General features: G+C 49.6%; 1 protein-coding gene across 6 annotated transcripts in view; it reads left to right on the top strand.

The window, feature by feature from the left end:
* The window catches only part of OSBPL7 (oxysterol binding protein like 7), a 34,822-nt gene extending 21,156 nt beyond the window's left edge, over positions 1-13,666 (top strand). For 3 of the 6 annotated variants that reach the window (XM_083582687.1, XM_083582689.1, XM_083582688.1), the window contains exons 14-23: positions 637-730; positions 2,814-3,127; positions 4,069-4,206; positions 6,005-6,068; positions 6,900-6,978; positions 7,079-7,223; positions 8,738-8,882; positions 10,147-10,273; positions 10,582-10,704; positions 11,190-13,666. In XM_083582687.1, coding sequence (XP_083438813.1) covers positions 637-730; positions 2,814-3,127; positions 4,069-4,206; positions 6,005-6,068; positions 6,900-6,978; positions 7,079-7,223; positions 8,738-8,882; positions 10,147-10,273; positions 10,582-10,704; positions 11,190-11,298 — 1,338 coding nt within the window. In that variant the 3' untranslated portion in view covers positions 11,299-13,666. The remainder of the gene's footprint in view (positions 1-636; positions 731-2,813; positions 3,128-4,068; positions 4,207-6,004; positions 6,069-6,899; positions 6,979-7,078; positions 7,224-8,737; positions 8,883-10,146; positions 10,274-10,581; positions 10,705-11,189) is intronic. The other 3 variants (XM_083582690.1, XM_083582691.1, XR_014540997.1) reach the window with 2 other exon arrangements.
* The last annotated feature ends 453 nt before the right edge of the window (positions 13,667-14,119 follow it).

Below are 14,119 nucleotides of genomic sequence, written 5' to 3'. Positions count from 1 at the left end.
ATCTTTCTCTCATCTTTGTCCTCTGTCTCTCCTTCTATCCTACACTTCACGGGAGAAGCAGCCTTTGCTTCCCACATATCCTCTCTGGCTTCCAGGTTCAGTCATTTTGCTGGGGATGAATTTCAGGGCCAAATTTTCACTATAGGGCCAAAAGTACATAAGGCTCAGGGACTTCCCAGCAGCCTCTTCCTTTAAAGTGAGGAACCTTTGTTCCTCCAGGTGTTGCTGGACTACAATTCCCATCAGCCCCCATCAAGCATGGGATGATGGGAGTTGTAGTACAGCAACATCTGGAGGGACAAAGGCTCACCACTCCTGCTTTGAAACTTGATTGGGAAGGAGAATGGAGATTGCGCTGACTAAATCTGTGCTGTCGGTCCACCCTGACGCCATTTTCCAAAAGCGTCCCTGTTGGATTTTTGCTGGGCCTTTTTATATAAGATCCGCCTCCGTCCACCTTGCCCACACAGGAAAGTTGCATTGGATTCCATGCCCCTTGCCTAAGTCCTAGCCTTTTGTCCTGCCTCTGATTCCATTTAAACTCAACACAGCCACCTCCTCCTCTTCCCCGTCATTCCTCTTTCCTGGCAAGCCCACCACTTCCCTTGGCCTGTGTAACCTCTGTTGCTCCTCCAGGCCACAGACGACGAGTCCTGCATCAGCGAGGTGACTAACAGCATCTTGGAGGAAGCCACAGACATGGCGGGAGGACCAGGGCGTTGTCTCAAAGGTACTTGTTCCTGGAGGTGATCAGGGTGGGTGTGCTTGCAGAGGAGGAGCTACAGAACAGAGCCGCGACTAGGGGAGGGGATAAATCAGGGCCAGGGAACCTGTGGACTACAACTCCCATCATCCTCGACAAATGTCCTTGCTCGTTGGGGCTGATGGGAGTTGTAGGCGAACAACATCTGGAGGGCACTAAAGAACAAGGAGCTGGAGGTAATCCATCCTTTTTATAAATGTCGCCTGCCGTCCCCGAGTATATGCTGACCTCCCAGAGCAAGTTATACAAAATAGTAATAGCACAAGAGCTGGAATAGGCACCAAGGGGGGGGGGAACCATTGACATAACAAATGATTGACATTTTGGATTTCACTTCCACAGGGGTGTGGGGCTGTGGAGAGCAACATTCCTAGGGGATAACTGGGAGCAGGATGGGGTGATGCTAGAATTGGGTGGAGCCAGAGCTGAAAGTGTGTGGGACCCCTTTTCTTCCCCTGCCCCTGCCCCTGCCCCAGCCCCAGCCCCAGCCCCAGCCCCATTTCTTGCTTTCTTTTTCTCAGCCACCGCTTTCTCTCTCCCTCCCTCTTCCTCCACAACCCGTGGGTTGCTAAGGGTGGGTGGGGAGCGCACACAGATCCCTCTTGCCTGAGGTCTGATCTGATCACTAGCAGAGGGGGCTTCCTCCCCCTGCTTCTTTTCCCATTGCTCCGCCCATTTTGACTCTCCCTTCCCTTCCCAGCACCCTAATTTGTCCCCGTCTTGCCTTCCTCCTTCCCTGTCATGCTCCTTCCCACTGTCACAAAGCAAGTCAGGGGGCTGCAAACTTCCCACTCCTGCACTATCACAAGGTGTGGCATTAGCTGCTAGGTTAAGTAAAGGTAGAGGGACCCCTGACCATTAGGTCCAGTCATGGCCGACTCTTGGGTTGCGGCGCTCATCTCGCTTTATTGGCCGAGGGAGCCGGCGTACAGCTTCCGGGTCATGTGGCCAGCATGACTAAGCCGCTTCTGACAAACCAGAGCAGCGCACGGAAATACTGTTTACCTTCCTGCCAGAGTGGTACCTATTTATCTACTTGCACTTTGACGTGCTTTTGAACTGCTAGGTTGGCAGGAGCAGGGACCGAGCAACGGGAGCTCACCCCGTCATGGGGATTCGAACCACCGACCTTCTTATCGGCAAGTCCTAGGCTCTGTGGTTTAACCCACAGCGCCACCCGCGTCCCTTAGCTGCTAGGTTAGATGGCTTTAAAAGCGAAAGAACAAACCCCTGGAGGATTTGTGTGTGTTTGTCTATCCCTAACTGTTATCCACTTAGTGGAGCTTCCATATTCAGAGCCACTATACTTCTGAATATCAGAAGCTGGCATTCAGCACAGCAAGGAAAAAGTATTGCATCCTTAGCCTTTCTGGGACCTTCATAGAAGCATCTGACTGACCGCTCCTGGAAGCAAAATGCTAGACATTTAATATTTTTGAAATTTTTATTTATCTTAGCAGCAACATCTAGTTCAGTAACACAACAGTAAAGAAAGACAATGCAATTGAATTCAAATTAAACACACACAAATACAAATTTGGGTCATGTAGTTCACAAGCGCTCTTTGTGCGGAAATTGTGTATAAAATGGGCCATGTTCAGCTTCTTTGCAGGGAGTGGGGGGCGGCCCTCAGAGTTTGGGGCTGTGCTTCTTGTAAAAGAAGCCTCATACACCCACGTCATGGGCAAACTAGACAGAGGGGGAATATCTAAAGTCCCTGCCTGGAGGAGACTGATTTCTGGCTCCTAATCTCAAGTGCGCAGGAAGAGGTGGTGGAAGCACCGCAATGAGTCAGACAAGGAGGAGGCAAGCTCTTTGTCACGAATCACTGCAGAGACAAAACTGGGTTTTTGAATTCAGGTTTGCAAAACAGGGTGTTTCCTGGCTCTGAAGAGATTAAATGTCCCGAAGCAGGGGTTTCGTACTCCGAAGAGCAACAACAGTAAATATGTTTCTTCAGCCATCCCCGGGTCTTGCCTCTCAGTTTCACAGCCAGGCGTAGGGTTTCTTTTAAGACCTGACAGGAGCTGCTTCTGTCCCCTCGCTACAGGCCCAGGCGCCATGCCCTGTGTTGGAGACACCTCTGATTTGAGCCTCAGCCTGCCAGTGCCTCTCCCTTTGTACCTCCCCGGGCCGGGTCCTGGGATCATCCGACGGAACTGCCTCCCGGCCTCCCATGTCCACGCCAGCGACGTCAGCGTCTGGAACATCCTCCGCAACAACATCGGCAAGGATCTCTCCAAGGTCTCCATGCCGGTTCAGCTGAACGAGCCGCTCAACACGCTGCAGCGCCTCTGCGAAGAACTTGAGTACAGTGCCCTGCTGGATGCGGCCAGCCGCAACCTGGACCCCTGTGAAAGACTGGTATATGGCCTCGCCCTCTTTATCGCCTTAACCAGGCCGCCATCTTGGAACAGGGGTTGTGTTGGTCAGGCGAGAAGGTCATCCGTGTGTGGGTGACCAGCTCTTGGTGGAAAAAAAGAGAGTTGGAGATCACATTCCAGGCAGGCCAAATATAAAAGGCTTCAAGGCAGGCGCAAATCGGGGGCAGCGACAGGTGTGGCCCAGAGAGAGTCCTGAGGGCCAGATCGAAGGCCTGCATTTGGCCTCTGGACCTGAGGTTCTTTTATCCCTTTGGCCTGAATCTTCTTACTTGGCCTGAGATTGAACCCATCCCCTTTGGAAAGGCAAAGTCTGCAGTGAGATTGGCAGAACATCGTTGTCCTTTCCCTTTGGGGGGGCGGGACTTATTAATATTTTTAAAGAATTTATTTATTTATTTATTTAGACAAAATAATAATCATAAATAAATAACCACCGAGACCGTTCCACTATAACTTTCCAACCTCCCAAAATTTCAACACCTCTTGCGATGGTTTGACCCCTTTACATTGTAACAGTACAAATCCTACAAACACCTTCCACATCTCCTCAAAATAATTTCTCCTGCATATTTGCTGTCTTACCTTAATGGCACATGTTAATTTGTCATTAATAGCTATATCCCACACCTCTCTATACCACTCTTCCATTTTATATTCTGCTTTCCCCTGCCCAGCTATCATAATTTGCGCAGCTGTCGATAAATTTGTGAGCGAGTTCCTTCATAGCCTGCAAACCTTCTACCCCATCGTAAATTGATAATAAGGCTACTACCTCTGGACTTTTGGTCAGCTTTAACTCAGTGGTCGTCCTTTCCCTTGGCCTTTACAATCATAGTATTTTCTCAGCTGGTTATGTGTTGTCCCCCACCCCCACCATTCTCCGCCCCTAATGTTTATCTCCCTTCCCTTCCCTTCCCATAGATCTGCATGGCTGCCTTCGCTGTATCGGCTTATGCCTCAACGTACTACCGTGCCGGCAGCAAGCCGTTCAACCCTGTGCTTGGAGAAACGTACGAGTGCATCCGGCCAGACAAGGGCTTTCGTTTCATAAGTGAACAGGTAAGGAGCTGGAGAGAGCAGAGGGAGGGGGGCAGGCAGGCAGGGTAGTTGAGAAATGAGGGGAGCACTCATCCGCCAAGCAATATGGCAGGTGCCTCAGGCTTACAGGTCCAGAGGGGTTGGGCTAGTGTTTCTCACGGAGTAGCGAAAGGGATCAGGACTTTGCTTTTTTAGCTTAGGAGGGAAGGAGAGGATGAATGGTGCTGAGAGAGGAGCATGAGTAGGACAAAAATAAATTAGGGCTCATCCAAACTTCCGCTTGCCCCCAGGGAAAACCTGCCAAATCAGAGCAAATGTCAATTGAGTTTTCTCCAGATTGACATTTGCTCTGATTTAGCGCTGAAGAATGTGTTTTCCAAGGGAAAGTGGCTGGGGGAAAGGCAAAACTGCTCAGACCCATGTCTAGAAGGAACAAGAGAAGTGGGAAACAGATTGGACCCGGGCTTTCTAGACATGGGGCAAGTGGAAGTGTGGACCAAGCCCTTTGTATCCTGGCGCTGACTCAGAATTGAAGACTTGGGGCTCCATCTTGGGCTGAGGTCCCTCAGAGGTCCTCAGTAGACAGTGCTGCCTAGTAGGCAGAGAACACGGAGAAGGAAGGGTGAGGGCAGAAAATGCCACTTGGAATAATCATGGCACCATATGGGGTGCCGTGTTATTTCTGTTCCCGACACCAAACTGGGATGTGATCTTTTATTTTGAGGATATTTTGTGAGCATCTTTGATAGCCACTTGGGGCTATCAGGAAGGGACGCGGGTGGCGCTGTGGGTAAAACCTCAGCGCCTAGGACTTGCCGATCGCATGGTCGGCGTTTCGAATCCCCGCGGCGGGGTGCGCTCCCGTCGTTGGGTCCCAGCGCCTGCCAACCTAGCAGTTCGAAAGCACCCCTAAGTGCAAGTAGATAAATAGGGACCGCTTACCAGCGGGAAGGTAAACGGCGTTCTGTGTGCTGTGCTGGCTCGCCAGATGCAGCTTGTCATGCTGGCCACGTGACCCGGAAGTGTCTGCGGACAGCTCTGGCTCCCAGCCTATAGAGTGAGATGAGCGCACAACCCTAGAGTCTGGCAAGACTGGCCCGTACGGGCAGGGGTACCTTTATCTTTACCTTTACCTGGGGCTATCAGGAGTTGAAATAAAACCTACAGAGAGATTGTGGTTTCCATCGGCAGCAGTTCACTGGGCCCAGGATTTTTCAATTGAATTTTTATTTGCCAGGCACTTCCTTCAAGGAACATACAAATGCCCACCCCGTTTTTATCCTCACAAGAATCCTGTGAGGTAACTTATGCCAGGTGTTTAGGCCCACCTAAGGCCTAAGGCTGCATACATATTACCAGCTTAAAACGCAGCTAGTTTTTTCTTTCTTCCTCAATTTAGATCCACGCTGGTTTGGGGGTGGAGGGCGGGAATGCATCCTAATGCAGAATTTCCTCAGAAACTCAAGGATAGATATGGATTGTGGCTATCATCATGTGTACAGTCCTTCTTAAACCTACGATGGGAGCACATTGGATGCAGAGTATACAGGTGTGGGTACACAAATTAAATCTGTTGCTCTGGATGTTTAATGTGCAATCCAGAGAACATTTGTATTCCTTAAATCCTGTTAAACCACAAACCCCAATTTAAGAGTGCTGTCATGACCTGAATTTTCGCCAATTTCTCTGAAATTTAAGTGGGCAGAAAGAAAGAATAAACAGTTCCTTTTTTGGGAAATGGCATACGTTTTGAAGGTGCCCACCCCTGAAACGCTGATGGCTTATTATCTTCCTCCTGCCCCCCCCCCACAAACTGCAGGTCTGCCACCATCCTCCTGTTTCGGCTTGCCACGCAGAGTCTGACAACTTCGTATTCTGGCAAGGTGAGGCTTCAAGGTAAAAGCAAATACATGCCTGGAAGGAGTGTGCAGGGGGAAAAGAAAATAGCACCCAGGAGCTCTCTGTGGGGGTGGGGAGAAAGTGTGTGCTTTGTTTATTGGGTCAAAAAGACCATTCCAGGTTGTCAACAGAGTTCCGTGCCAAATCAGATTTTAAAACATTTGGGGGGTCAGCTCTTGAACATAAAAGAGTGTTTTCTGAGCATGTGTCCCTTCCTCACTGATAAACAAAAGCATGTGTGGGGAACCTGTGACCCTCCTTATTTTGCTGAACTACATCTTGGCCCTGCTTAATAGGGGATTATGGCTGTTGTAGTTCAGGAAGATCTGGAGGGCTGAAGATTCCCCACACATGGACTCAAGCAAAAACCTCTTTGCATTTGACAATAGGAGGCCAGGATGGGCTCTGTCAGAAAAGTCAACTTGCAGATACCATTGGCCATAGCATTGGATTCTTTTTCTTTCTTTCTTTCTTTCTTTCTTTCTTTCTTTCTTTCTTTCTCTCTCTCTCTCTCTCTCTTCCTTAGAACAGTGTTTCCCAAACTTGGGTGTCCATCTGTTTTCGGACTACATCTCCCATCATCCATAGCTAGCAGGACCAGTGGTCGAGGATGATGGGAATTGTAGTTCAAAAAAAGCTGGAGACCCAAGTTTGGGAAACACTGTCCTAGAAGAATGCCTTTAGAGTAGGCTCATAATCTGTGCTGCAGTCACCACCCCACTTCACAATTTGGTTTACCTCCCAAAGACATAATTAGTGTGACCTCACTTTTCATATTTCTCTCTATCCCCCCCCCAATATTTTGTTTTCCTTAGACATGAAGTGGAAAAATAAATTCTGGGGCAAATCCTTGGAGATAATCCCCGTGGGTACAGTGAACGTCCAGCTTCCCAGGTGAGTTGCCCATCCTGTTTCCTGCCCCTTTGATCCTTGGTGGATTTCCCACCCACCTCCAGACCCTGGATCCCCCTTTCTTTCTTTCTCCCAACGAAAGGTTTGGGGATCACTACGAATGGAACAAGGTGACTTCCTGCATCCACAATATCTTGAGTGGCCAGCGCTGGATCGAGCACTACGGCGAGGTGCTGATCCGGAACACGAGAGACAGCACCTACCACTGTAAGATCACCTTCTGCAAGGTAGGTTCTGACCCCGGACTGTTTTGTCTGCGTTCTTCCCTCACCCCCCTGCTCCTTCTGATCTGTGCTTGCCCCTTCCTCTGGTACCTTCAATCAAATCCCACCCATCTTGGCTCTGAACCCAGCCTCTGGCATCTGAATTTGAACATTCAAAGCTGTGTTATACTGAGTCAGGCACTCTTGCCCATCCCAGCTCAGTCTTGTCTACATTTGGACTGGCAATGACTTCATGGGGTTTGGGGCGTTGGTCTTTCTCAGCCAAACCTGGAGATACCCAGGATTGAACATGGGCCACAGAGCTACAGCCCTGCCCTCTGGTGCCTCTCCCTCTATCCTGGCACATCTTGTGGTACCTGGGTTCTTTCCCTTGGACTGCCTCACTCCTGCTGCACAGTGTCTTCATTCTGCACTCCTCACTCCATCTTTTTTGAGCTTTCAGTCTCTTTCCTCCTTCTCTCCCTGCCCCCTGTTACTGGAGATTCTTCACTCTGTGGCAGCATTCAGAGATCACTTTAAACCTTGGTTAACCTTAACCATGGTTTAAAGATGAAGAAGCAGCTTGGTGGTGCATATGGCAAAGATAACAGCTGCTTCACTCCTTCTGCTGCCACATTGCTGAGATTTAACCTATGGTTTGGCTTAGCATTAGGTTTGAACTGGGGCTTTTGGTTTGTTTCCTGCAAACAAACCGTGAGCAGTAAACTAAATAAGAAAACCTTGGTTGTTTGAAGAGAAAACAAACCATGAGCCCAGGTTTGTAAGTGATGCTAATCCAAACCATAGCTTGGCTCTTGGCACTGCAGAAGCAGGGAAGGTGTAAAGTGGCCACAATTTGCATCTATGCACCAGCATGCTGCATGGTCCACCTTTAAATCATGGTTAAGCTTAGCTATGGGACACGGGTGGCACTGTGGGTTAAACCACTGAGCCTAGGGCTTGCCAATCAGAAGGTCGGCGGTTTGAATCGCTGCAATGGGGTGAGCTCCCGTTGCTCTGTCCCTGCTCCTGCCAACCTAGCAGTTTGAAAGCACATCAAAGTGCAAGTAGATAAATAGGTACCACTCCAGCGGGAAGGTAAACGGCATTTCCGTGTGCTGCTCTGGTTCGCCAGAAGTGGCTTAATCATGCTGGCCACATGACCCGGAAGCTGTACGCCGGCTCCCCCGGCCAATAAAGCGAGATGAGCGCCGCAACCCCAGAGTCGGCCACGACTGGACCTAATGGTCAGGGGTCCCTTTACCTTTACCTAAGCTTAACTATGGTTTAAAGTGCAAACCAGGCCTCTCTAACCATCCTGAAATTCCCCTCCCCGCTCTGGAGCCCTTTTAATTCTTACACCAATGCCTGACCCCTAAATTGATTCACTCCCTTTTACTCCCAGGTTTCTCCCTGCCCTCCCACCCTTCAATCTCTCCTTCCAGCCCTATTCATCCCACCCTGTTCCTGCCTGCATTGACACCTGATTGTGTGGAGCCCTCCTCCCTGCTCTAACCGCACCCTCCCCTCTCTGGCAGGCGCGGTACTGGGGTTCCGGGGTCAACGAGGTGCAGGGCGCCATTTTCAGCCATAGCGGCAAGGTTATCCACCGGCTCTTCGGGAAGTGGCACGACGGGTTGTATCGCGGCGTGGCCCCTGTTGGCAAGTGCATCTGGAGGCCCAGTAAGGAACTGCTTGCACCGGGGCAATGGGGGAAACTGGCAGTTACTGGTGCGCCTGTAGGTCTTGCCCCACAAAGGTTGATGAGTCCGTTCTGAAATGCTACAGTTCTGTGAATGCAACAGTTCCACAGTTCTTTGTGGAAACTCGTGGAACCTGGATTTCCGATGCGGGTGGTGTTTGGTCTTAGTTTGAAACCAGAGATCAAATTTATCAAATTTCTAGCTATTGTTGTTGAACCTCGGAAGTACATGTAAATTTGGCTTCTAAAGGTGTGGGAGGGTTTGTTGCTGGGTAAGGTCCAAGTAGCCAAAGGCTCCCCTACCATGAAGCAGACATCTTTGGCGACATAATTTGGGGGCCGTTAAGGATAGGCAGCTGATCTGACCCATGGAGCGCAAATCACTAAGGTGTTCTCCTGGGGAAGCCCTACTGAAAGGAATGGGAACTGTGCAAGAGCCACCATCAAATGGATTTGTATCATGTATAGCATTCTTCCATGCATCTGTGAATCTGTTTGCCCATCTTTTCCTGAACCACTTTTGCCGTCTGAGTGGGAGTGATATCCTGGAATCTGAGGAGGCGAGGAAAGTAATAGACTTTGCTTGGGGACCTTTCCCAGAGAGAGCTCCCAGTTTTAACACCCTCATCCCATAAGAACTGCATAGGAACAAATGATTTATTGCACTGGTCCATAACAGAAAGGAACTGCAAGAAAGAAGTCTTCCTGTTCTTCTGGGAGGCATAGAATCCTTTGTGACATCAGCAGCTTTTGTCCTAATCCCCTCCCACATCTCAGACCTATTTGCTTGTCTAGCAATCAGCATACCCCATTCTAAGGAAACGAGAAAGGTTGCCTTGCTTAACATGCCTTCGAGGATGAATGTGGGAACATAAATATGCAACAGACCAGGGCCGCTGTTATGTGATAGTGCTTGACTTTAAGAACGTGGGATACAACCTTTGAGGCAGGCAGAAAATAAAAACAAATTCTGTTCATCTAACTCTGGGCCACAAAGCAACAAAGCAAACATTAGTGAAAACGGTGCTTATTCTAGCAAGAAGCACCTTCTTTTGGGCAGGCCTATGTAAATTCAGCAACCGGTCCCCACTCTCATCTCAGGCCACTTTGCATGACCAACAACCAATACAATCCACAGCTTTTGAGAGATTTAGGTAGGATCAACCTGTCAGAGTAAGTGGGTGGTGGGCACCTGATCTTCTGAAATCTTTCTCTCTCTGCCTTTGTCTCCCCTGCCACTTCCAGACCCCATGCCTCGAGACTTCGAGAAGAACTATGGTTTCACTCAGTTTGCCTTGGAGCTCAACGAGTTAACGCCGGAGCTCAAGCGTCTCCTTCCCTCCACAGATACACGCCTGAGACCTGACCAAAGGTGAGGGCAGGAAAGCCATTGGGGACTGTCTTTTCTTCTTTTGTTTCAGATAGCCTACTTTTCTGCTGGTAAGGTGTTCAAGGCAGCTTCTGTTCATAGAAATCCCCGTTTTTGCAGCATCCATGCTAAAGTTGATATACACAAAAATTAGGGAAATGAGCGAACATAAAAAATGCAAGGCCATCGTAAGCTTTCCTGCATATTGTGGCTGCCATTTACACCCCATAGACGTGCACACACAAGTTTTTGATATGAAAAGGAAATGAATACGACTGGGTTTGGCGCCCTTCTCCTCCCCACTTCTCCAGGTACCTAGAAGAGGGAAATGTGCAGGCCGCAGAGTCGCAGAAGCGGCGAATCGAGCAGTTGCAGCGAGACCGGCGTCGGGTGATGGAGGATAACAACATTCTTCATCAGGCGCGCTTCTTCAGGTGCTTCCTCCTTTGCTTCCTGTTGTTTCTTCCTCCGTGGAGCCTATGGCCAGGTTTTTACATAAACGCCAACCCATGGTTCATGTAAGCTGTGGTTTATTTAGCAAACCAGGAGTTAACCATGGTTGGTGAAGCAAAGTGTCCTGTTGTGAGGAAGTGGAACTCGAGTCTCCTTGCCATTTATAGAAGCAGAGCAGAGGATGCAAAATTAAAATTAAACATGTAGTCTTCCTTGATTTGCATCTATATACAGATTGCGGGATTCATCCTTTTTTGGTACACGTTTCTTGTAAGCATATAGACTACACACACACACCATAGGTTGCATCCCTTCAACAACCTAGTTCCCTGCTTCCGAGGGGTGAATCAAAACATGCCCTGCCTTTGAAACATGAATTGGTAGTGGCTCCAGATGCTTCTCCCCTCACCAAACTGTTAACCCTGACTTCTAATGGGCTCCTTTTCTTCTTCCTTCTTCCTAGCAGGCGGCAAGTGGATGCAAATGGCAAAGAATCCTGGTTAACCAACAGCAGCTACTGGAAGTTGAGGGCGGAGCCTGGCTTCAGCAATATGGACAGCGCCGTCTTGTGGTAGCGGTTAGCAACTGCAGGAGCGGCTGTGCCTGCCTGCCATTTCCCAAAGCAGTGGGGGGGGGGGAGTTAGGAGACCAGACAGCAAGGACCCCCTGCTAGATAAGCACAAAGGTGATCAAGGCATGCAATCCTGGGATTACCAGCACCTCGTGAAGCGGAGGGACGCCTTTCGGTGTTGCGCCATGCACTTCCAAAGCAGCCCTACCCCCCTCGCACACTTGAGGAAGGCGACCGTGGTCCATCTCGCCTCCTCAAAACTGCTGCCTGCTGGCTAGGCAGACCTTGGTGTGGAGCCTTGGGTTGCCGCGGATGCCGACAGGAAGCACTTTAACACCCGCCGAGTCGCAAATCGGCTCCGGGGCAGAAGCAGCGAGACTGGACGCCCCCCCTAAGCAACTTGAAAATGGGAAACCGCTCTTTAAATTTTCGAAGCCTGCCTTTTGCTCAGAAAACAGTGGCAAATGTGTGCTCCAGTGTGGAGTGGTTGTTTGCACAGCGAAGCCTGGATACCGGACGTTTTGGGTCCTCCTGACTACCTAGTAGTTTCCTTCTGGGGGGTGGCTGGTCGCGCCCTCCCTCCCCTCTTGTTTTTTTGATTGTTTTCAAGTCGCTCCCGGTGGTTGTTCTGAGGTAAAGCTTGGCCTAGGTTAGGAATTCCTGCTCCAGGAGCAGATTAATATGTGAAGCTGTGGTAGCCCTCTGAGGCAACTCTCTTTCTCCCTGCAAGGACAGGAATTGGGTTAATGTCGCTCTGAGCCAGAGATACCTGGTATGGCGGAGACTCCAGGACTTTTCCCCACGCCTTAAGGAAGTCCTCTGAGTTCTGGGCCACTGTTGGGGCTTATAGCATTGAATCAGGACATTGTGTGTATGTGTGTTTTGTTTCCCTTCATCACCCCATCTCTGGTATCTCCTTCCCTCCCTATTTGCTAGGATTGTAAGCCGTTTTCCTCCTCCCCACTGTCCTTCAGCATTTGAAGCAATAATTTTAAAAAGTGGGGAAACACTGGCACTCCCACAATCCTTTGCAGAAATTTGTACCTCAGCATCAGGTCAGGGTCTATCAGAACTTGTGATATTCAAAGCTGCCTCGATTATGATTGAATGTAGAGGTGTGTGGGAGCAAAACACATATTCCGATCTCTTTCTCAGCTGTGGCAAGAGGAATATAGACTATCCTGAGGCTCTGGTCCCGTTTTGAAGGGAGGGAAGAAAGGAGGAAGTTCTGGCTGAGTCTAGAGCAGGCCCACACCAGTTGTGGCCCACCAAGCCAATGAAGACCAGCGAGTGCTTGACAATCCCTGCTATTGTTGCATTTCCAGGTTTATTGAACCCCAGAGGGGTTGCAATACACATGGTTAATTTGGCTTGGTGGGTTACAAGGTGTTGCAAGCTCAGTCCAATGGCTCCATTCACACCTAGGTTTCAAATTTTATGGTTTTTGTTCCTGGTTTCATCCCCCACCCAGTTTTCAAACTCTTGTTTCGGGAAGTACTGTAACTGGAAAATGCTGCATGTCTTTATGAAGTTACAAAGTTCAGGCACAAGTATGAGACTATCATGCAGAACTCCTAGGACCATCTTCCATGCTCCTATATTCTGCAAACCTGTCTGAGCTTTCCCAGCGTTACGAAAACGAACATCTACTGCCGAAGTGGAGAAATGCAACATGTGAAGCAGCCCTCAGTTCTCTGAATTCCCAATCTGGATGCAGGGCGGCCTAGGGACATCACAGCTTTATGTATTTTTAGCGTCCAGACTATATGTTCTTTTGCGGCAGTTCACCACTGTGCTGCCCAACTCACCCCGAGGTGGTCAAGAACCTTTCCTGCTTTTTTCTTGTTTACTGGCCCAGCCTTACCATTTATGTGGGTCTGAAGTGGGCGGCATCATTAACTGAATGTCTACAAAGCACTTTGGCTCCCTTCCTTGCTGGGAGAGGGTGGGGTTTGCACACTGTTGGAAACTGAGCCTCACTTTTCAGCTTTGATCTTCTATTTTATTTTAATTTTAAGAGATACTTCCTGAAAGGGTTTTGATAATCGCTGCATAGGAGGGGGAGCTTTAATTTATTCCCTGTTATTCGCTCCTCCCTCTCTGCCCCTTCCTGAAGATTTCTTGCCCAACCGATCCAGATTGGTGTCCTGTCTTGTTGTCTGCCCCTCCTTTCTGTGTGCTGGTTGTCTTTAATGTCTCGTCTGGCCCACAAAGCAGGTCGGCCTGCTCTTCGTTCACCTCACCTGGCTGGTCCAGTGATGAGCCGCCGTTCCGTCTTCTGCGTCCATGTTGACTGGCCTCTGTTCTGTCTTTGTGTTGTGGCTTGAACACTCCACGGCGTGTCCAATAATAAAAACAAAGATTTCAGAAAAGTTCCAATGTGTGGCGGCCATTTTGTTCATCCTCCTCAGCCGGCAAGCATGTTTTCTCCTCTTAGTGATCAACTGCTTGTCCCTCACCATCAATAATTGAATAGTAAAGATAAAGGGTAAAGGGACCCCTGACCATTAGGTCCAGTCGTGGCCGGGTTGCGACGCTCATCTCACTTTACTGGCCGAGGGAGCTGGCATACAGATTCCGGGTCATGTCGCCAGCATGACTAAGCCGTTTCTGGCGAACCAGAGCAGCACACGGAAATGCCGTTTACCTTCCCGCCGGAGCGGTACCTATTTATCTACTTGCACTTTGATGTGCTTTCGAACTGCTAGATTGGCAGGAGCAGGGACCAAGAAACGGGAGCTCACCCCATCGTGGGGATTCGAACTGCCAACCTTCTGATCGGCAAGTCCTAGGCTCTGTGGTTTAACCCACAGCACCACCCACGT

Source organism: Podarcis filfolensis (genome assembly GCF_964270895.1).
Source record: "Podarcis filfolensis genome assembly, chromosome: 13".
Taxonomy (NCBI): domain Eukaryota; kingdom Metazoa; phylum Chordata; class Lepidosauria; order Squamata; family Lacertidae; genus Podarcis; species Podarcis filfolensis.
Note: the sequence above shows the minus strand (reverse complement) of the source record. Positions and strands in the feature narration are given on the sequence as shown.